The 24274-nt window shown below is 43.7% G+C and overlaps 1 protein-coding gene across 4 annotated transcripts; it reads right to left on the reverse strand.

The window, feature by feature from the left end:
• Positions 1–3807: 3807 nt before the first annotated feature.
• Positions 3808–24031, reverse strand: mpp2a (membrane palmitoylated protein 2a). Of its 4 annotated transcripts, none has more exons than XM_031565065.2 (13): positions 23917–24031; positions 19345–19393; positions 16996–17096; positions 15370–15522; positions 14737–14895; positions 12927–13147; positions 10139–10277; positions 7868–7967; positions 7334–7402; positions 6772–6933; positions 5473–5675; positions 4187–4315; positions 3808–4054 (listed from the first exon to the last, which is right to left on the reverse strand). In XM_031565065.2, exons 2-13 carry the CDS (start codon positions 19373–19375, stop codon positions 3878–3880), a joined length of 1644 nt encoding a protein of 547 aa, XP_031420925.1. In that variant the 5' UTR covers positions 19376–19393; positions 23917–24031; the 3' UTR covers positions 3808–3877. The 4 variants fall into 4 exon arrangements, with proteins under 4 accessions (XP_031420925.1, XP_031420916.1, XP_031420906.1 ...); XM_031565056.2 differs by having other exon boundaries at positions 10139–10270; positions 12920–13147; positions 19345–19380; positions 23917–24026; XM_031565046.2 differs by having other exon boundaries at positions 10139–10270; positions 12920–13147; positions 23917–24026.
• Between the last annotated feature and the right edge of the window lie 243 nt (positions 24032–24274).

Here is a 24274-nt window from a genome sequence, read left to right on the forward strand (position 1 = left end):
TAGCCCATTAAACCATGCAGGATCCGAATCAGGCGCTGCACGTCCGAAGAAGACCTAATTTAAACTCGAAGAGTCGAATGAATGAGAAACCCATCGCCTCAACACAAATATCTTGCCACCCAACAGTGATCTCGAAAATGATTTTCATTGTATGTTAACACACATACTAGGCACGTAAACTCCAGGTGTTGATTGAATGATAAAATGCCGATATGGTGGACTGAGCAATCAAAGTTTCATGTGACCATTTCTTCATTCAAAAAGGTGCGTTTCATTAGCACACTTATTACATAAGGCAATTAGTGCATTCATTCAATCACAAATCAGGGCAGTGTGCTGAGCAGTCATTGGGGATTAGGTCAGAAATGAGGATTCAAGGAAGAGTATTTTCAAACCATTTATTTTGAGACAACAAAATGTACAGCTTTATCCCCTAAAATCACACACTGACAATGTAATCAGAGCACACTCATAGACTAGACGTTTATGTGATCTTCACCTTAGGTATACAAAATGTGAATGACATAAATAAAGGCAATGTGCTTCTAGAAATTACCTCATTGAGTACATGTATATGCCCTTTTTCAACCAATAGCTGCCAATATTAAAAACATGGTATTCAGTGGTCTCAGACGATAAAGTAAGTCCTTTTTAATTGTAGGCGACAGAGGTGATGAGATGTTGTAGATAGAATGAGAAGTTCACAGTGAAACTTCCTGTACTATTCCTATCAATAGTTACGGACAAACTCTACTCCATGCGAATGCGGAATGATTAACTTAATCTCACAGGCATGTCAAACCATGTGACGTTCAGAGACTTCTGTGGAACAGCTGCTGGGTTACATAAACAGACGTCAAGCACTGCAGAAAAGATGAAACGCTTAGGAGTCTACGCAGATGCTAACAGACACCTACATACTAGAACAAGTCAACACATAGCCCACTGGAATCCATTTTAGTAATACAAACATATGGCACTTAATCTACAATCTCTTTATGATATCTAGGCCAGGATGACACTGATTTTAAACATGCCTGATAAGTCACCATGGACATTTTGCTATCTATTCTACATGCTGTAGAGCCATTCAGCCGGAGTGTCACATAACGCCGAAAGCCAAAGTAAAGACCGATCTCTCATACCATGCAGATTGACGCTAATGCCATACATTCAAATAGTAGGGATACACAGACGCTGCTGTTGGAAAAAACACGTGTGATACGCAAATAGCCAAACTCTTCAATTTTGTCTTTGCAGACTTGAGCATTCACACAAACAGCATCTATACTAAGGGCGAAATTCGACTAATTTAAGCATGTGTCCACTCAACTATGCCTAGTTACACTAATGGTGTAAATACCATGCAGCTAATTCAACAGCCACCGCAGTAACCTTCATAGGGTAAGTGGTGAGGTAGTGTTTTCCAACCCCTCCTGAATAATAACCGTAAAATATCTATCTGTGTTTAACCGTTATTGAACTGAAATAACCCATTCAAAAAACACCAATGTAAAAATAGAATCTGATTAACACTTAATGTAATGTATGCTCTTTCCCCTTAACCTTTCCATTCAGTAAGCCTATGAAGCCTCAATTCAAGTCATTTCAACTGCACTGCAAGAACCACACACTCAGATACAGTTTCTATGAATGCATCATCATGACTAAATGTAAGAGATAGACTACTCTATATGGCATATTATAGCACTGTCAATGCATGTGGCCATTCCATATTATTGATTGCAGAAATCACTGATAAACATTGTTTGTATTGTATAGAATTGTTTTGTATTATATTCCATGCTTACATTGATTGGATAAAGGCTATTGCATCGTAAGGGGACTGAATTCCTTACCGATTCATAGCACTGATTTACCTACTTAGTTAACGGAAAAGAAAAGTGGCAGTGTACACGTCACTATTTAGCATAACGGTTTGGAATGGCACGACACAGTGCGTACATCAGAGGGAATGTGTGTTTATATAAATACAAGGAGTGCTAACAAGTCGTGAAAGTGGTTGTGTTCATCAGGTTCTAAGCAGTGCTGCAAGTTTGAGAGTTTGCCAGAACGTTCTCCGACACGTCACCATCTCATCCCGTCAATCTCCCAGCGCCACCCCTGTGGACTCCTGACCTGACAGACAATTTGGTGAAAGGCATCCAATGTGTCCTGAGGCATGAAAGCAGTGAGAGATTTCTGTGTTGCTTAGAGGTCGAGTGTCAGTGGAAAGCGATGTGCTTCCTGTAACACATAGGGCGCTAATTTCATTGACGGGCAACAAGCAAAGCAACGAGGGGAAATCGGCCGTGCATGAACTACCCAGGCTTACGCTTAGGATCTTGCTCGTGGTATTAAAGCATCAAAATGATTTTGCCAAGTTATTAAATTAGCTTAAGTTCATGTGCGGTGGACTTTGCTCGTTGCCAGTCACCCGTTAATAAAAGTAGGGCCCTGCGTGCTTTGGGGTGGGGGCAAGTATTTGCATGTTTTGTGGCAACACTGCTCGCTCAGCCCCAATGAGTGTAAAAATATGGCAGCTGCCATCTTGACAGAATTTTGTTTCTTTTCTTCATAACGTAATGCTGACACACAACGGCATGCTCTCCACACTTTTTAGTCATTGTCTCAGCCAATAATCTCAACCTTCTCTGCACCGTTTGGGTTGCTACGGGTGCACTTTGCTTTGACAACGTTCACAATGACTGAAACGCTCAAACACAAAGCCATCCATCTTTACTGTAGGCTGCTGTGATTGTGTGTGTTCACACACTGCTCCACTGTCTCATCGCTGTCTTTGGGACGACACACACATCACCATTCCATCTCTCATGAGTCGAGTGCAGATGTGAAACGCAAGGGGGAAAAGATCATTTACCTGGGGATGTATCAGAGAATATTCAGACAAACGTTGGTGTACCATCCCTTGTGTTAGAACCGAAGAAATACAATCATTCCTATCCGTCATGAGCACACTTCATATGAATGCGTATCTCCACAGATGTGGTCATGCATGTTCCTGTGTGCAGGAGTACATCAAGAATGGCACTAAGTGATCATATCCTTTCATCTTTTGTCAAAAACCTATATGTTTCAATCTAAACTATTTTCCAAAAATATTGCCAGCATAAGGAATCCAAGTTCATCATACACACACTCGCATACTCCCACTCGCACACCACACCCACACACACCACTCTCTCTCTCTCACATACACACATGCATACAGAGAGAGAGGGAAAGACGGAGATAGAGACAGACAATGCAGACATTTTCTCCCCTCAGATATTACAAATAACCACAGGTGAGGTCAAAACAAGCAAACAAACAAACAAAACAAACAGACAGACAGACAAACTAATGCATGCATAAATATACATGCATGCACATTTACAGTCTCCTTCCCCTCTCCCTCCCTCTCTTACCCACACACACACACTCTCTCTCTCTCTCTGAAACACATTTATTTGACCAGGGCTGGGAATGTTGAATATTTGGTCATCAAAAAAGTGACAATACCAAATAAATAAATAAAACTCACTCACTCACTCACTCACTCACTCACTCACTCACTCACTCACTCACTCACTCACTCACTCACTCACTCACTCACTCACTCACTCACTCACTCACTCACTCACTCACTCACTCACTCACTCACTCACTCACTCACTCACTCACTCACTCACTCACTCACTCACTCACACACACACACACACACACACACACACACACACACACACACACACACACACACACACACACACACACACACACACACACACACACACACACACACACACACACACACACACACACACACACACACACACACACACACACACACACACACACACACACACACACACACTCTCTAAAACACCCATCCCACAGGCACCCACTGCTGGGCTCCATTCAGCTTCAGCAGCGAGGCCTTGAGACTCTGGTACGTTTCATCCAGGTTCTCATTGACGATGGAGACGTCGAAGAGGTGTCCGTACGCCTGCTTGAGCCGAGCGCTCTCGTCCACAGTCCTCTTCAGCTCCGAGTCCTTCAACAAAGACACACGCAACCATCAGCCCACTCAGCATCAAGCCAGAAAGATCATTCCGAATCCTGCTCATGTCACATCTAAGGCTGCATTAATGGTTCAGACCAGACCAGTGTGTGTGTTCACACTTACCACCAGCGGCTTGGCAACCACTCCGGCCTCGAGGGCTGACTTGTTCATGGCCTTCAGCACCTCCAACTCTGGGGCCTCGACGAACACCACGTAGGGCAGGAATTCGGATGTTCGCAGAGCCTTCAAAGCCTGTAGCAGTCACATACGACATGCAAACAGGTCACCATTTAATAATCAAAGTCTCAATCTACAAAGATTCCAACATCATATTTATAGCATAAACTGGAAACAACAGTGATAGCCTTCAGCAGAGGCTACACCTTATTTGTACTGTATGTACGTTTTTTCTTTAGGGAGTCTTGTTTCAGATAGTTTTGAAATTCATTTCAAAGTTTCCTGCAGTACTCCTGCTACACAGCAGAGGGCACTGCATCACTAAATAAACCCTCACATCTCAAGCCCAACTCTCTGCTTGGGTTTGGTGCTCTTTAAGTACCACTTTGAAGCTGCTGTTGACAAAAATACTTCCTACAACTAATAATAATGTTCCATAATATTCCTATATGTATATGTATGTATCTACCCCATTACCATTTAATCAATGTGTTTTAAGGGCATGCAATACAATTCACAGACCGGATCAAATGCACAGAACACATGGAAATAGTTGCATCACTCATGCATCGCTTTAAGTTGAGCCACACGAATATCCTGTTTCCTCTTTCAGCACCAACTGATTCAACTGCTGCATCGTCATAAGCACTTTCCCAACTGATTCAACTGCTGCATACGCCATAAGCACTTTCCCAACTGATTCAACTGCTGCATACGCCATAAGCACTTTCCCAACTGATTCAACTGCTGCATACGCCATAAGTACTTTCCCAACTGATTCAACTGCTGCATATGCCATAGGCAACCTCCCAACTGATTTAACAGCTGCATATTCCATAAGCACTTTCCCAACTGATTCAACTGCTCCATATGCCATACGCACTTTCCCAACCGATTCAACTGCTGCATACGCCATAAGCACTTTCCCAACTGACTTGTGGGTAGGCGCCCTGGGATGCAGATGAGGAATGAAGATGCTGATTGTTTCCTAGGACGATCCATGACTATGGCATCAGCAGCCCATATCATCGTTAACAATATTGTCGTTAACCCTTTATTTGAATAGTCCGCCTACAGACTTTATCGTAGTTGTCGCAGTAATTGTAGTTAACAGATAGTTTGTTTAGAAATATGAGCATCTGCAGATCGTCTATAAGGGACCATCGAAATGTAAGTGTGACCGTACTGTCAAAATGGCCGCCCCTAAGTGAACTCTCAGCTGTGGTGCTCACCTGTGGGTTGACGTCCAGGATGCAGATGCGTCCGGCCTCCACCACCTCGTGGATGGAGTCGATCTTGGTGCCGTAGATGTTGCCATCATAGTCGCCGAACTCCAGGTAACGGCCGCTCTTAATATCGGCCTCCATTTTGCTGCGTGTGGTGAAGGCGTACATCAAGCTCTCCTTCTCGCTAGACTTGGGCTTCCTGGAAGTGTCTGTGGGCAAGGAAATACACAAAACAGGAATGAAAACAGCAATGTATAAGGTGTGTGTGTGTATATATATATATATATATATATCTGTGTGTGTGTGTGTGTGTATCTCTGCATGCCACAGCTGTTGGTAGTCATTATTTATGTCCAGGTGAGTGACGGGGCACCTGTGTGACCCGCCACTGCAGCCTGTAGGCTGCTGCTTTAGTGGACTGGGTGCAGGTGTTTTGTGTGTGTTTTGCATGTTCGATGTTCGTGTACATGTACAGTTTATATGGTCGTTATGCTCGTCATTCTGTTTAAAATAACCACACCGTGCAATGTCTTGTCTCATGTTCCGTTTTATTTAGTTTAAAATCATACCTCATACTATCATATTTCATAGCGTTTGTCTTGCTGTTCATGTCTCGTCTTGTGTTCGTTTGTATGTGAAGATGGCGCGATTAAGCGCAAGCTTTAAAGCTCTTTATAACTTCCGGGTTAACCCGAGTTATCTTTAATTGTTGTTGGCTGCTTTATCATGTGTCGGCTATGCCGCCACCGAGCCTGTATACTAGCTATGTGGGACATTTGTTTGTTTAAGTATGGCTGCTATGAGCCACAGGTGCATGGGTGCCTGCTTACGACACACCTGTGACTTATTAATTGGCATGAGCCAATTACAGGTGTATGTCGAGGCTACTTAAACATGCTTTTTCTTTGCTTCTGGAGAGTTGCCAGTTTAATAGGACGTAAGTTCTTGGAACTCTCACGAAGGACTAGCTACTTTGGTCCTTTTTATGTTTCTAGTCGACTATTGCGTATTGCTTAAATGTTGGTGGCTATTATGCCCATTTATTTGTCTTTTTGGAAAGTTTAATTTATATTTATTCATTATTGTTATTGTTTTTATCGCCTTTGGCCTTATTTGGGGAAATAAAGACCTCATCTTTTCAACATCTTCTACCTCCTGAGTCCTCCATGAGTTTCCATCTAGCTCTAACCGCGAAAGCTATCCCGACCTTTAACAAGGTGTACCTTACGATGCAATTAAAATACCCATACCCAAAGCGTAACACTGACAGCTGTGTGTTGTGTGTGTTGGCGCGGTGTGACTCACGGGGAACAGTGGTGCCATAGTGTTGTGGGTCGGAGACCAGCAGCTTGTTCTTCAGGCTGCGGCGGCCCACCCCCTGAGCACCAATCAGCACCAGCGTCTTCCTGCGGAAAGGGGGCACCCTTGCCACCTCCTCATAAATCAACAACTCATGCCTGTCAAATTCTGAGAGAGAGAGAGATGTGAGAGAGCCAGACAGGGATAGTGAAAGAGAGAGGGAGAGAGAAGGGGAGGAGAGAGAGAGAGAGACAGACAGGGATAGGGAGGCAGAGAGAGATAGTGAGAGGGAGAGAAAGATAGAGAGGGTTGGGGAGATATATATATATAGAGAGAGGGAGAAAGAGAGAGGGGGGAGAGAGAGATTAGGGAATGGAGATTGTCAAAAAAGATTGGATTGAAAGAAGAAGGATGAATAGAATATTACAGACAGGAGAGAAGAGGAGAAATGGAGAGACGGTGATAGAAGGAGATGGACAGACGGACATAAAGATTAAAGAGATTAGAGTGAAGTGAAGCCTTCAAAGAGAATAAAAACCAGACTAAATACTGACACCCCCAAGTGTACCTGCATTCTTGGTGGTCAAATACATCATCTTCTTTTTCTTCTTCCCCGCTATCCCATGGCAGAGGGTTCCTGAGAGAGACATGGAAGGCATATGAGTACACATCCACATCCCACAATAACAGTGTACTACATCACCACATCCATGAGGATACTGCATGCACTATATAACAAAACTAAACACTAGTTTAGCACGTTTCTAGAACTTTGTTTTGTCTGCATTAGAGGCTTACTTTGCCTTACTGTCTGCCAGCCTCTGTGAAACATTTCAGAAACCAACAATGCTCTGTGTTTGTTCTTGTTGCCTGGGCAATGTCACTTTAGTGCTCAGAACCCAGAATGTTTAGTCAATGCCTGCCGACTGAATCTTATTTAACAGGGTACTTCTTCCACAAAAGGAATTTCACTTTATTCTCCACTAGATGGCAGTATGCACAAGCCAGACATTTCACAACAACTTCACCAGGTGATTTAAAATAAAAAACTATAAAGTCCTCATCAGCCTTTGGGGGGTCTGTCTAAGGAGTGCACACTTACCTGCTGAGAGCGCCACGTCCGTCTTGACGAAGGCCTTCCTCTTCTCCTCCAGGAGCTGACTAGGGATCAGTCCAGTGCAGCCTCCTTCCACACGTCGGGCCTGAAACAGGAACAGGAAACACTGACAGTGTCAGTACGGCGTAGGCGTTCGAGAGCATTTACCACCACTTGACCGCTGAGATTTTTTATGTGAGAGGGTGCTTTAGCAGAGATTCTGCGAGAGAGTGATCTACTCCCATTTACAAATGAACACGGAGAAGGGAGAGGGGTGGGAAGCCGAAACAGAAGAATGTGAGACACAAAGGAGACATGGGGAAGAGTTTTGTGTATGTGTGTGCACTTATTACACATATATATTTATATATATACACTACCGTTCAAAAGTTTGGGGTCACTTAGAAATTTCCTTATTTTTCAAAGAAAAGCACTGTTTTTTTCAATGAAGATAACATTAAATGAATCAGAAATACACTCTATACATTGTTAATGTGGTAAATGACTATTCTAGGTGGAAACGTCTGGTTTTTAATGAAATATCTACATAGGTGTATAGAGGCCCATTTCCAGCAACTATCACTCATTGTTCTAATGGTACATTGTGTTTGCTAATCGCCTTAGAAGACTACTGGATGATTAGAAAACCCTTGAAAACCCTTGTGCAATTATGTTAGCACAGCTGAAAACTGTTTTGCTGGTGAGAGAAGCTATAAAATTGGCCTTCCTTTGAGCTAGTTGAGTATCTGGAGCATCACATTTGTGGGTTCGATTATACTCTCAAAATGGCCAGAAAAAGAGAACTTTCATGTGAAACTCGTCAGTCTATTCTTGTTCTTAGAAATGAAGGCTATTCCATGCGAAAAATGGCGAAGAAACTGAACATTTCCTACAACGGTGTGTACTACTCCCTTCAGAGAACAGCACAAACGGGCTCTAACCAGGCCCTGGTGCACAACTCAGCGAGAAGACAAGTATATTGGAGTCTCTAGTTTGACAAATAGACGCCTCACAGGTCCTCAACTGGCAGCTACCCGCAAAACGCCAGTGTCAACGTCTACAGTGAAGAGGCGACTCTGGGATGCTGGCCTGATGAGTGGCAAAGAAAAAGCCATATCTGAGACTGGCCAATAAAAAGAAAAGATTGATATGGGCAAAAGAACACAGACATTGGACAGAAGTAGATTGGAAAAAAGTGTTATGGACAGACGAATCAAAGTTTGAGGTGTTTGGATCACACAAAAGAACATTTGTGAGACGCAGAATAGGTGAAAAGATGCTGGAAGAGTGCCTGACGCCATCTGTCAAGCATGGTGGAGGTAATGTGATGGTCTGGGGCTGCTTTGGTGCTGGTGAAGTGAGATATTTGTACAAGGTAAAAGGGATTTTAAATAAGGAAGGCTATCACTCCATTTTGCAACACCATGCCATATCCTGTGTACAGCGCTTGATTGGAGCCAATTTCCTCCTACAACAGGACAATGACCCAAAGCACACCTCCAAATTATGCAAGAAATATTTAGGGAAGAAGCAGGCAGCTGGTATGCTGTCTGTAATAGAGTGGCCAGCGCAGTCACCAGATTCTCAACCCATTGAGCTTGTTGTGGGAGCAGCTTGACCGTATGGTACGCAAGAAGTGCCCATCAAGCCAATCCAACTTGTGGGAGGTGCTTCAGGAAGCGTGGGGTGAAATTTCTACAGATTACCTCAACAAATGAACAGCTACAATGCCAAAGGTCTGCAATGCTGTAATTGCTGCAAATGGAGCATTCTTTGACGAAAGCAAAGTTTGAAGAACAAAATTAATATTTCAAATAGAATCATTATTTCTAACCTTGTCAATGTCTTGACTATATTTTCTATTCATTTTGCAACTCATTTGATAAATAAAAGTGTGAGTTTTCATGGAAAACACGAAATTATCTGGGTGACCCCAAACTTTTGAACAGTAGTGTACATACATATGTTTACATAAGAACAAGTACACACACATACACACTTCACTTCACTCTAATCTCCTTATGTCTCTTAATCTTTATGTCCACCTGTCTATCTCCTTCAGTGATAGTCTCTCTATTTCTATTTTCTGTCGTCTGTTGTCTATGATATTCTATTCATCCTCTATTCATCCAGCACACACACACACATGGATCTCTGTGTGTGTGTGTGTGTGTGTGTGTGTGGTGTGTGTGTGTGTGTGTAGGAATGTAGGATAGTGTCTAAGGTGCAAACAAAACGAATAAATGAATTCACATCAGCAGGACTCCTCCCACCCACCTGCCACCAGTTGACATCTTCTTGATTGACGATCTGGAGGATTTCCCCTCGGGTAAAACTCATCCCGGCCTCCTTACAGGGAATGAGGTTGTCATTGGCTGGGTCATAGTCGATGTAGCACTTCACAAACACCTGGGGGAGAAGAGCAGAGTGACCAGTGTCATTTTTAAAAAACAAAGTATTTTTCTTGGCTGGTTGTACTCATTTGGCTGGGTGTACTCATGAAAACATTAGTTGTCTAGACTGAGGACAAAAAACAACAACATGTTGTGGACATTCAAGATTTCTTCTCGGGTCCCATATAGCAACCTTTCCCATTCATCGAACCATAAAGACACGGTAATATAACCCTGATTATATGGTTATGATGTTTTGAACAACACATGAAAAAGATCAGGATATTTTGAGAGATGCAGCTCAGTAGGGAGGGATGAGTATTTTCTCCCTCTCCTTCTCATGTGTTCTGATTTCACATAATCCCTTTGAGACCACACACACCACCTCTGGAAGCACGGAGCTCAGACACATCTTCTGACGTCTTCATCTCTCTCTATCTCTCCTTCCCTACGTGCAGATATCCAACCGGAGATGAAAGGGGCGGAAAGCCCAAAAAAGGAAAACTGGGATTGCTCAGTTCCCAGAACCGGTATCCATGACAACAGAGGAGAGAAAACGATGGGAGAGTGGAATGGAGGAGTGTGCTGACGTGTTCCGTGACATCACAAACCCCTGCTCTGCTGGGAAGAGCTGAAGGCTCTTGATTTAACCTGATGCTTCTCAAGGTCTTCAGCCTGTTAAATCATTTAAGTTTATGCCAAACACCAGAGGAAATTGTGTTTATTTTTGGTTGGATGCGAATCACTAAAAGCATCCTGTTATCAGACATGAACTATCTAAATGGCCAAGGTACAGCACAGCACGTGAAATGCTCACATCTCCGTCACATTAAACACTGAGTTTATAACTTCACATCTCCGTCACATTAAACACTGAGTTTATAACTTCACATCTCCCTCACATTAAACACTGAGTTTATAACTTCACATCTCCGTCACATTAAACACTGAGTTTATAACTTCACATCTCCCTCACATTAAACACTGAGTTTATAACTTCACATCTCCGTCACATTAAACACTGAGTTTATAACTTCACATCTCCCTCACATTAAACACTGAGTTTATAACTTCACATCTCCGTCACATTAAACACTGAGTTTATAACTTCACATCTCCCTCACATTAAACACTGAGTTTATAACTTCACATCTACGTCACATTAAACACTGAGTTTATAACTTCACATCTCCGTCACATTAAACACTGAGTTTATAACTTCACATCTACGTCACATTAAACACTGAGTTTATAACTTCACATCTACGTCACATTAAACACTGAGTTTATAACTTCACATCTCCCTCACATTAAACACCGAGTTTATAACTTCACATCTCCCTCACATTAAACACTGAGTTTATAACTTCACATCTCCCTCACATTAAACACTGAGTTTATAACTTCACATCTCCGTCACATTAAACACTGAGTTTATAACTTCACATCTCCGTCACATTAAACACTGAGTTTATAACTTCACATCTACGTCACATTAAACACTGAGTTTATAACTTCACATCTACGTCACATTAAACACTGAGTTTATAACTTCACATCTACGTCACATTAAACACCGAGTTTATAACTTCACATCTCCCTCACATTAAACACCGAGTTTATAACTTCACATCTCCCTCACATTAAACACTGAGTTTATAACTTCACATCTCCGTCACATTAAACACTGAGTTTATAACTTCACATCTCCGTCACATTAAACACTGAGTTTATAACTTCACATCTCCGTCACATTAAACACTGAGTTTATAACTTCACATCTACGTCACATTAAACACTGAGTTTATAACTTCACATCTCCGTCACATTAAACACCGAGTTTATAACTTCACATCTACGTCACATTAAACACTGAGTTTATAACTTCACATCTCCCTCACATTAAACACTGAGTTTATAACTTCACATCTCCGTCACATTAAACACTGAGTTTATAACTTCACATCTCCCTCACATTAAACACTGAGTTTATAACTTCACATCTCCGTCACATTAAACACTGAGTTTATAACTTCACATCTACGTCACATTAAACACTGAGTTTATAACTTCACATCTCCGTCACATTAAACACTGAGTTTATAACTTCACATCTCCGTCACATTAAACACTGAGTTTATAACTTCACATCTCCCTCACATTAAACACTGAGTTTATAACTTCACATCTACGTCACATTAAACACTGAGTTTATAACTTCACATCTCCGTCACATTAAACACTGAGTTTATAACTTCACATCTACGTCACATTAAACACTGAGTTTATAACTTCACATCTCCCTCACATTTTGTATATACTATGGGTCTGTGACAGTATCTTGTGTGACATAACAGGTTCTTTATCAATATTTGGATACTGTGTTGGTTTGTTGGTGTTAGTGTGTGTGAGAGAGAGAGAGAGAGGGAGAGGGAGAGACAGAGAGAGAGAGAGAGAGACAGAGAAAGAGGGAGGGAGGGAGAGAGAGAGAGGGGGTAAGAGAGAGAAAGAGGGAGAGAGAAAGAAGGAGAGAGAGGGAAAGAAAGAAGATAGATAGATAGATGGATAGATGGATACTTTATTAATCCCGAGGGAGAGAGAGAGAGAGGGAAAGAGAGAGGGAGAGAGAGAGAGGGAGAGAGAGAGAGGGAGAGCGGCCCTTCACCTGTGGAGGAGGGAGGGCCTCCTGGTAGCTGGGCAGGATCTTTAGCACCACGCTGCCGCTGGCCTCCTGCAGCACCTCCTGAAGAATGCTCGGGTCGTTGCCCACCTCCCGCCCGTTCACCTCCTTGATGATGTCGCCCACGTGCAGCAGGCCCTGCTGGTCGATCATGCCCCCGTGCAGGATCCGCGCGATCACCAGCTCCCCCTTCTCCACACGGAACGTCACGCCCTGAGGGGCAGCACAAACACGTAAACAAATAGGCAAACAAACAAACAAACAAACAAACACACATGTGCCACCATCCCGCTGGCCTCTACACGGGAGTCACTCCCTGCTGATACAGTGAGATATGATTACACACATACACTCACAAACACACACAGACAAACACACACGCACGCACGCACGCATGCACGCACACACACACACACAAAAAAAACACAAACAGAAACCAAAACCCACAAACACACACACACTGCAGAACCCATGAGTGACAGATCAGCTGGATGACGACGCCTGACAGTGCAGTGGCTGATGGGAAGCCGGAGTGAAATGCCTGTTTGTGAGCATCCTTAAAGGACCCACTGAATCCCCGGGGAACAAAGGCCTGTCACACTTTCAAGGCAAGTTTTATTCCTGTGCCAAACTCAGCAGGCTCTCTCCACGCTCTCCAGTTGGTGACAGTTCCACGGATACATATATATGGGATTCTATTCAAGTGCATATTTTGGTGTAATTGACAGCGTGTAAAAAAACAAAACTACCTGAAAATTTAGCTGAAAGTTTTCCAGCCGTTTTGGAAAAGAAAGTTTATTTTGAAATTGCTGATCAGCCATAATGGCACCCCATTACATTATCATTCCATTCTTCACCCTTGGTTTATCCATGCCAGTCAATAGGGAGGACACAAATAGACAGGGGCGGGTCTCCGGTCCCTCTCGCCGTGTCTGTGCTGAGTGCCTGACTCTAGGGAATGAAGCCCCTGTTCTCCTTGCAGCAGGGTTAGCCCCTCTAAACAAAAGCCTATTTTCACATGAACCCATAAGGGATTCGACACCCCTGAAGCACCAACCAGCGCTCAATAACAACTGATTAACTTTAGACTCCCTTCTCGCTATATATAACCGTCCTACCTGTTGATGGACTGATATACTCAGCGGATGTAATTACGCACACGACATATTTATGGAATCTATAGCACGTTGGCTAGTATGGACGTTCATCTCCGCTCATTCAACATGGAATAGAGGACTCTGGGATATTGAGCCCAGTGAAAATGAGTCATTAGAGGACAGATGGATTGGTGTAGCAGACAATTAAATTAAATTAAATGAATATTGCCAAAACAATAAAATTGTCTCAAGGCACTTTAACAAGACAATCAGTAGCAAAGGCTTAGGGCTTTTAAAGGGAAACCTCATAAGTGGATCTTAAAGGATGTTCAGAGACGAAACACCCAACTAATACTTGTGTGGGTGGGAATTCAAGTCTAACATTTCAATGATACAATGACAGTGCTGTCTCTATCTTGTGATAACAGCATGTCTTTCACATGCAGTCTGGGGGACTTTAGCTGGGCAGAGTACACTACTTGGGTTCTTTGGTTACTCTGGTTCACCAGGAACCACAACAGGAACTATTTTGAGATAAAAAGTCCAACTCCTACATGGCAACAGTTCTACCTAAAGCAGTTAAGCAGGTGTATTATTTTCTAACCAACTATAGAGGCCGTACACACACACGCCAACAGCCCCGAGAAAGACTGAGACACACCTCAGGGAAAAACAGATATTTAAAGAAGTAAATCAAAGTCTCACCAGGTGTTCTCCGGCCACCTTGCGAATGCCCACCATCCTGATGGAGTCGGCTGGCACGGGGGGGGCGGTGGTGACGGGGGCCTCGATGAAAGCACAGGGGCTGGGGGGCGGAGTCTCACACGTCTGCGACGCCACCGAGTCATGAGTCTCCAGCAGTGACTGCCAATCAAACAGTACACAGTCAGCAGGGACCATCCATGGGCAAGCATACTAGTGACTGCACAGGTGTATGGAGTTTACATGGGAAAGTATACTAGTGACTGCACAGGTGTATGGAGTTTAGGGTTTAGTTTCTCCTCTACATACGCGCCATGTCTGTACTGAAATAAGGACACATGCCTGTTAATAAACTCAATGCCTGGTCAAGCTATCACATCATAAAAACAGAACAGTGAACCAAAATATGTGTGTTGGGCATGTCTTATTTAGACCACACCACAACTGTGTATCACTCCAGCTCTCTTCCAAAGTCCTCACTCTCAACCTTTCCCTATGGTTGTCAGTGGCGTGAGCGAGCTACCAGGCTGGTGTGTCCTGTGGTTGTCAGTGGCGTGAGTGGGCTACTATGCTGGTGTGTCCTGTGGTTGTCAGTGGCGTGACCGGGCTACCAGACTGGTGTGTCCTGTGGCTTACCTGGAAATGCGGCTCGTTGAGGATGGTAGCGAGCTCGGCTGCCGTGCTGCTGTGGTGGGTGAAGGGGCTTAGGTCTCGCAGGATGTCCTGGACCAGCTCCACGTTGTTGTCCCGCACCGCCTCCAGACGGGTCTCGCTCGGGCTCTCAGGCTCCTGGTGAGTAAGCAAACACACACCACACACACACACACACACACACACACACACACACACACACACAGAAATACACACACACAAGCACACGCACACACACGCGCACACATGCAGAAACAGACACACACAGAAATACACACACAGACAATAAGAAATGTGGGATTATTTTAAACAGGTCCCTGTCATCTACATTAACATCATCATCTGTTATGTGATGTTATAATGCTTTTGATGTTATAATTGAGCAACTGGGTCACCAAAGCCTTTAGAAGAGCTGGCTCCTCACACTGTTAGAGACGCACTGATTTGCCAGATCAGTCTGGCTGCCTCTCTTCTATTGAATTATGGCTGAGAGCCAAGGCTCTGAAGTGCACTCTCCACTGCTCTGGACACAACTAACTCACTATGGGTCAGACGCAAACATGACTATTCTAAGTGACCAAGGGCACAGTATGTTTTCCCTTTTATACTTATGACTATTCTTAGTGACCAAGGGCACAGTATGTTTTCCCTTTTATACTTATGACTATTCTTAGTGACCAAGGGCACAGTATGTTTTCCTTTAGCAGATGACTATTCTAAGTGGTGTACATGGAAGTTTTATGGCTATGTGAAGTCTAGGGAAATCAGTTCTCATTTGTCGGCATTGCTTTTGAATGAAGTTAAGCTCAGGCTGAGGTTCTGATGAAGCCTTTTCATCCCCACATCAGTCAGGTCAAACTGCAAGGCTTCAGATCAAATGTAACTGAAGATTCGCCATGTCTAAGGTGACCCACCTCTCCCATCACCTTACCCTTTAACACGCTATTTTTTCCAACGGAATTGATACATCCATCCAGCAATCAGCAAAACTACAAACGATTTAGTCACAAGGCATACGTCAAAAGTACTGTGATAAATACTAATGTAATTTACTAATTCGAAAAATGCAAAAATCCGTACGTAGGGCCAGGAACCTATTGCATCTCTAGATGCTGTCTAATACCAGTTTTGGAGTCCTGCATGCAAATTGATCTTCTGTTCTTCATTTTGAGAGGCTATATTTAACTTCAACTGTCACTCCTAATCTGCCCACGGGGAAGCGGATGTGACACGGAGACACTTGCTCCAGGATGGAGAACGTGCTTGAGCGTTCATGTGCTGATGAGTCAGTAATTGGTTGAGTGTGGTGATGTGTGGTGTGTGTCTAAAAGCAGGCTGCTAAATGACATCGATTACTTCTGTTGGTTTAGTCTGTTTCAAGTTCAGCCTTTTTGTGTTTTTTTTCCCCAGGTTTGATTAACATTTGCCCTTTGAAGTATAGCAAGCGTTTTTTGGCTGAAATCTCTTACACAAAACAACAAAGTGAAAATATCTGAGACCTAGATTGAATTTTGAAATATTAGGATGTGTATCTCTGACTAACGGTGTGGTTGTGGATGGGGGTGACACAGGGAAGGTGTGGGTGTGGATGGGGGGGGGGGGGGCACTCACCACAGGGCTCTCCATGATGCCCTTGAGAAAGATGAGGTCAAGGTCATTGGCAGTGGTGGAGCTGTTGCTATCGCTCAGGGTGTCTAGGACCTGAGGAACAGCTGGAGGGAGAGCGAGAGAGAGACAGAAAAAAGGGAGACAGAAAGAAAGGAAAGCATGAAGAATAATCCATAGCTTTAGGCTCTTTAACCTCTCAATTACCTTGATGGGATCTTGCTATTACCATACAATTTAAAACATTAAAGCAGCCGTAAGGAGTTTTTGTCTAAAACTACCAGGCTAATTTGCTAAAAGGCACAGTTGGCGATGATAAAAAAAGTTAGCTAGTTTGCTATCTGATGTGTTCTGCTGATATACTTGTGCTGTAAGGCCTTTCTTACATGGGGTCTTACAGGGGTTTTGGATCCGAACTACATAGTGAAACGCCTGGGCAGCTAGAGGGACTGTCTGGTGGATTTAACTGCCTTCCACGTGACTATACCTCCATCAAAATGAATTACATACAAAATCAAGACGGTATAAAATCTACTCACCTGTAACACCCTACCTCAAAAGTAGTAAAACCTGAGCATTGTACAGTATCTCTTTTATGTCCTCATTTTGTATCATCGATGCTCAATAAACATACTTATTAAAAAAAAAGTGGTAAAACCTACATACTGCTGCTATAAAGGTAATGACACGTGAAACCCCAGACTAGCTTTAGGCACTGCTAAGAAAAACGCATCAGCTGCAGAACGCCCCAAAGCACGACCACAGGTTTTATGCTGAGTGCATTCAAAATAAGACCCATTAGGCAAAATCCAAAAGTGACAAACAGGCATGCTCTGCCTCAGAAACAGAGATCCATTTTCACTGCTGTAAGCAGACAAAGCCCTAGCCCTCACAAACACCTTCAGGTTTTACTGGATAATGCTACCGTACTGTGGCCGTGCGAAATCATATTAATTATACTTTGCCATCATTTTACACACGTCCTGCCAGTGCCACCATAGACTGTGCGATTATTATACAACACACCTATGCCTACAAGCTGCAACTTTTTTTTAAGTATCAGTTCTGTGTTTTAATATTTTTCTTGTCTTACACCATCAAATTAGCATCTAATGTATTTTTTCCACAGTCGATGGTAGAACCCTCATTTTTAAGAGTTAGCAACTTACTTCTTACATCTGCTATTTTGTTGGTGAACCTTCAACATGAGTTCAGCCATACATGAGAAAAGTCAATATTCTGCTCTAACCATCAATGGTCTCTATTGAGTCGGCATGAAAAATCGATGACCAGGGGCTCAAGGACCGCTGGAGAGGGCGCTCCTCGGTTTTCTGTTTACTTATAAATGGATGCTCATGTGAACTATCAATTTATAATGTGGAGGATAATAACCCAGGGCTGTTGATGACTGTGGGATGTGCTGCTGTGCTATGCTTACAAGTAGAGAGCCCATGTATACATGTGTCTGTGTGTGTGTGTGGTGTGTGTGTGTGTGTGTGTGTGTGTGTGTGTGTGTGTGCGTGTGTGAAGGTGCACGTGCACATGCCCCGTGTGGGTGTCCTTCTACCTACGTATGTGTCTATCAACGGTGTCAACTATTTGAGATCAAGAGTGACAGCCGATGGCTATCTCTAACACATACATCAGTTCTTGGGGGCAGGGGTTAGACCACCAGTGATTTAGCCTCCGAGGTCGTCCATCCTGCAGTGTCACAACCCCACCTGACACACTGTGGCTTTCCTCCATCCCCAGACCTCTAATCCCTCTATCACTGACACCGCTGAGCCACTGTATGCAGAGTCTGAGTAACACTTCAACAGCTATCAAGAGAGGATTACATTCAATATGGCACCTCCTGCGCCGGACTGTGAGATAGCCATGTGATTAAACCAGCTTCTTTAAGCATGGCTTAGAGCCCTAATGAAGTCATACATGATATCATCTACAGATATGTAATTCATAAAGGCTAAGCCCCTTGCTCCTTTTTCTTATCTGGCGAAACGTGGTAGTGTCTGAATTTGCATTCTGAGTTTCAATGAATTAACACTGACATTGCCTAACTATAAACATAATCTTTTTTAGTTTGTTAATATTGATATTTATGTTAGGGGACCTCTTCAGCATTACAAATGTATTAAGAATTACTGTTAAGCATTAGCAATGTATTAAGCATTACTGTTAAGCATTACCAATGCATATCATTTGTCTGTGTAGCGACACACGGTAGTTGAGAGTGTTATGTGGAAAAAGGAGAAGAGAGACAGAGATAGGGAGCGAGAGAGAGAGAAAGTGAGAGAGAGAGAGAGGGAGAGAGAGAGATGGCTAGATGTTGAGTCACGACTGAATCTAACTCACCAGGCTCCGTGCCAGTTGATGCCACAGGCATGTTGACTGAATCCCAGGACTGTAGGGAGACAGGGGAAAACAGGGAGAGAAAGGGAGAGAAAGGGAGTGAGATACAGAGAACTGGATGAAGAGCTTGTTCCAACAAGATTATTTAGGTCTTATGAAGGACCATAAGATTATGCCATAGAGGCACAAATAAGCAACACAAAGGACAGGGACACATAATCCAAGCCGAGAGAGAGAGAGAGAGAGAGACAGAGAGAGAGAGACAGAGAGAGAGAGAGAGACAGAGAGACAAACAAGAGAGGGAGAGAGCATCTGGGCATGTTAATCTGTGGTTGCCATGACAACATATAGCCTTGTCTATACCTGATAAATGGTGTGTGTGTGGCTGTCAGATATCCTCAATTAGTGGTCACATTGATCCTGACACAAAAGTCAATTGTGCAAATAAGAAATCTATTGCAAAGACCTTATACCTTTCTCAGTTTTATAATGAAATCAGCCCAAATGCTTTCCAACATTTCCATCAATGACAAACACATGCGCATTTTAAACAGTGACAGATTTCCCAGCAGCACCCACTCACAGCGCTGACACAGATATACACACACATGTTTAGAATGACCAAGCCTGTTGCTATGGGGACATCATGCACTTCCACACTGCGTCACGTTGACATAGCAAACACACTACTGGTAGAGTGCTGCCTCTCCAATTTAGGTTTACCAATAACCATCTCCATCACGAGTCACTATGACTGCCGGAATTTCTTGACTGGTTTCCTGGTCTCTGAGGAACCAGATCTCAGTCATCCATTAGGACGTGTGAAGTGTTAAGGCCCAGAAGGTCGGTTCTCCCTCACGTTCTCTAGTGTTGACAACCTAACACTTGCCTCTCCGTGCATGTGGAATGTTGATGAGGGGGGGAACGGGAACGGTGTCAATTAGGAAAAAAAACCCTGCTCATCACGGAGGTCAGATGAACCGCACAGACATCCCAAGGTGATGAACTCAAGGGCTGCTGGCTTGACTCAGCTTTGTCCTGTCTTAGTCAAACAAACATGAATATTCATGATCGTTTGTCATTGACAGTGAGAAAATACCCGTTGTTTTGAAGGAGACAGTGTCTGCACACATGGCCTTGGTGCTGCTCCAAAAATTAGCCGATTTGTGCATCTTAATGCAGATCTAGGCAGTTCAAGCAAAAAAAAAAAAAAACAAACAAACAAAAAAATGATTGAAATAAATCATTTTATAATAAATGTAAATAAATAACCTGTGTTCAGGAGCAGCGATGCTTTTTATAAACTCATTCAGTCAGCACACACAGAAATCTCCCATACAAAGAAGTCTAGGACGGGGGGGGGGGGGGCATGAGGGCCTTGCCTGGTGGATAATCCCAGTTCTGAATGAAGACAAGGAGAAGGCTACACAAAAGAGTACCAGCACCAAACCAAACACGCTGGCATTGGGATTGTACTGCTGTATACAAAGGACAAGATAAAACGGCTTTTCATTACGAAAACACTGCATCTACTTTTCTCTTGGGGGTCATGATGGGCATAGAGTGGCTAGACTGTTAGCATATTCAGGAAGAGATCCGAGGTGACTTAGATTGATGAAGCACTGTTGGTGTGGCGATGATGCATCTCGACAGAGGTGGAAGCTGGTGCCCAGCCCTCTGATGTGGGCTCAGTGTTTTGTGCTGTAAAATAAGGGCTGTGGTTTGAGCATCCAGTGGAAGGCTGATTTGAGGTCAGTGTTGATTACTATTCCTTCCCCCCCAGGGGTGGTTTATTTATGCACGGTTCCCCCGAAGCTCAGCCGAAGACAAAGAGCTACTAGGGGTCTCTGTGGAGGGGAGAGCTAACACTTCAAAAAGATCAAATCACTCAATTTGGTCCATAAAAGCTGATGAAACAACCTCCTCAGAGTATAAAGTACTTAAATACTCAGTGAAGCCGAACAGACAAGATACAAAAAATTTAAATCACCAACACCAAACTCCACGCGGAAAACACAATTACGCATCCCTTAACTGATCACTGGTGAAAACACCACAGTAAACACTAGAACACTAATATGACTGGGGTAGGTGTACCACTGGGAAGAGCTGTTGTTGTTGTTCTCGTGTGTGCAGTTCTCAAAAGCACAATGGTTCTGGTCAGGTTGGGGATCTCATTACTAGGTAGCCTCACTCCCAGTGCTAGCAGACACAGGCAGACTGCAAGCTCAGCATCATTACGGCTTCCCCATCTGGGACAGGATATGAGGGGGCCACTTCCACCCCCTCCACACCCTCCCCCTGCCCCTCCACCTCCTCCTCTTGCCCCTCCACCTCCTCCTCTTGCCCCTCCACCTCCTCCTCTTGCCCCTCCACCCCCACCTTTTTTGAGAGGTGGCTGAGGGTGGGTTAATGCAGCTGGCCAAACACCATCTCCCCTAATTATTATCCTCCCTCTTCCCTCCCTCTCTCATTTCCCCCACTAGTCTCCTTTCTCCTACACCCATTTCCCCTCCTGTCCAGCTCTTCTTTCATTTCTACAGAATGAATGTCTCCTCTCTCTCCAAACTATTCTCTTGTCTCAAACAGCCCTGCAGTCAATTATATTCTCCTTCCCCAACTCCATCTCTCTCCAGCTCTTTCTCCCCCCTTCCCTTCTCTTTCCTTTCACTTTCCCTCCCTATTCCATAAGTCCCCTGGCGCACACATACACACGGTCATGTCACGTCTGTTGTGCTAACGACACCCCAGTCGGCTCCCAAACCACATTATACACCTCCCTGCACCCGCCATCTGCTCCATCATCCCCCGCGGTGTGGGCCGGGACCAGGGCCGAGGCCGAGGCCGAGGCCTAGACCCACCCAATCTGCGCGCGCGCGCCAGAGCGGAGTCCGCCTCCGGCCACGCCAGGGACCTCGCACGGACATCTTGACAACACATCAGAATCACGCTCCTGTCGCCTTCTGGGTAACACTTGGATAAACGCTAGTTGTCAACGGGCCACCTGACTGTCAAGCCTCCTTGCTCTACAGTCTACAGCCTCCGAATGAGAGATGTCCACACTACCAAAGCCAAAGCCAAAGACAGGAATGGACCGAGAGGTGGTGGTGTACTATCAAACCACACTCCTCTTGGGACTGTGAACAGCACGCTAATCATCTTTGCCACAAACATGAGGAACCATGGCCAAATACACTACATGACAGCCAGCTCTGTGTCTAGCTCTACAACTATTGATGAACTGATGCACAACCACTTCCACTGACAGCTTCAGGATCTGACTGAGAGTTTGAATGCCAATTCTGAAGCATGTCCTACACCAGTGCTCTCATATTAGGCTACAGTGTCTCAGCTCATATTCCAATCATACCAACTCAAATCAGCTCAACTATTTCTCAGTGCGGTGTTTTCAGGAGACTGATAAAGAGATGTTGGGGGAATAAAGCAAGGTAGGTTAAGTGCCTTTCCCAAGAATCTTCTAGAAACCCCACTACTATTTATACCCGATGTGAGTTTGCTTCAGTGAACAGGACTTTGTCAAATGAACTAATAGAGAAAAAGAATGAAGTGCTTCTCTGTCAGAAAAGTTGTGTGTTGTTTACACATGACTAGGTAGAGTGCTGGCACAGAATGCTGCTACATAGTGTGGGTGTGAGTGTGTGTGAGTGTGTGTGTGTGTGTGTGTGTGTGTGTGTGTGTGTGTGTGTGTGTGTGTGTGTGTGAATGTTTGCATTTGAGTATCAGTATGTAGAGGTTAAGCAGTAGTGGCAGGTGTATAATAAATAGGACAAGACCCATGTTTAGACAGATATGGCGGAGAGCGGCAGGAAGCTAGAATCGACAGAGAAACACAGAATGCAGAAACAAAATAGGGACAGAAAAAGAGGAAAAAGCAAATGGTGATGTGCAGTAAACTTCTAAAAGTTATTTCGGTCCTGACTTACCCTGAATATATATGTCAACACTACTTTCTTATCGCCCTCTCATGTCTTTTCTACATTCTACATTAGCCAAAGTGCAATGTGTTCAGGCCTAAAATATGTAATTGGTATCACAGATTGTTATGTTGATTAACTTCATTAAGCATCTTGTGTGTGGTGCTTCCATCACTTGCGGACTAACACAAACCTAACACGGAGTACAAACGTTCACTGCATGTCATGTTCTGATATTGGCCTTGTGTCAGCCAGCAACATACAAACAGAGTAGTCTATTACACAAGCCCCCATGCTTGCATACATTATTAATTCGCATCCTCTATACACCAAAGAACAAACACTGAATCTGACTTTCAGTGGAACCCTCTACGAAACACAGCGTTTGGGTTCTCTGAGTATTTCGGTACTCGTATTAGAGCAGCCCTGTGAACCTAACAATAAGATGCAGGCACACAATGCCATTGATTCGCCTTGGTGGGTCTCATTGAAAGGAAAACATATGGCCGCGTTGACTAGGATGAAGAACATGAAAGAATACGTGAGAATATAACGTCAGCGAACCCACCCAATACTAAATTTAAAGGTAACGTTACGATTTTGATTTGTAATATAGCACATTTCTATTATAAACACTGACCTGTACTGTCTCGTGGTCTCGTCGTTGTCTGTGTTTAATTTGATGTACCCTCCCTGATCCACCACCAATCGTCAAACCACAATCCAACCGACGCGTAATCTTAAAGGGGAAATACGTTGATGTGGGACCCACAAATCAAACGGCACCGATCTTTGATGTTATTTCCAGACACGAATGTCTTACTTGAAGAGATACCACCATTATTTGTTTTTGTTTCATTTATCTTAAATTATTCGAAGGATGTTTACTTTGTTTGTCTACTTTGTACAAATGAACATGTCGACAATGTATGTGCATACCTATTTCGGTACATAACCTGCTAACTTTCTTATCTTAACTGCCTTGCACTCTGGATTAT

This window comes from Clupea harengus, chromosome 1 (assembly GCF_900700415.2).
Source record: "Clupea harengus chromosome 1, Ch_v2.0.2, whole genome shotgun sequence".
Taxonomy (NCBI): Eukaryota; Metazoa; Chordata; class Actinopteri; order Clupeiformes; family Clupeidae; genus Clupea; species Clupea harengus.

Bases quoted from the DNA above. Each gene is read 5' to 3' on its own strand.
- mpp2a (XM_031565065.2), bottom strand. From the start codon at position 19,375: ATGCCTGTGGCATCAACTGGCACGGAGCCTG. The intron at 13,148-14,736 runs GTGAGACTTTGA...GCTGCCCCTCAG, and splicing joins AGGTGGCCGGAGAACACCTG to GGCGTGACGTTCCGTGTGGA. The intron at 10,278-12,926 runs TCCACAGGTGAA...CTCTGCTCTTCT, and splicing joins TACCAGGAGGCCCTCCCTCC to CCCCCAGGTGTTTGTGAAGT.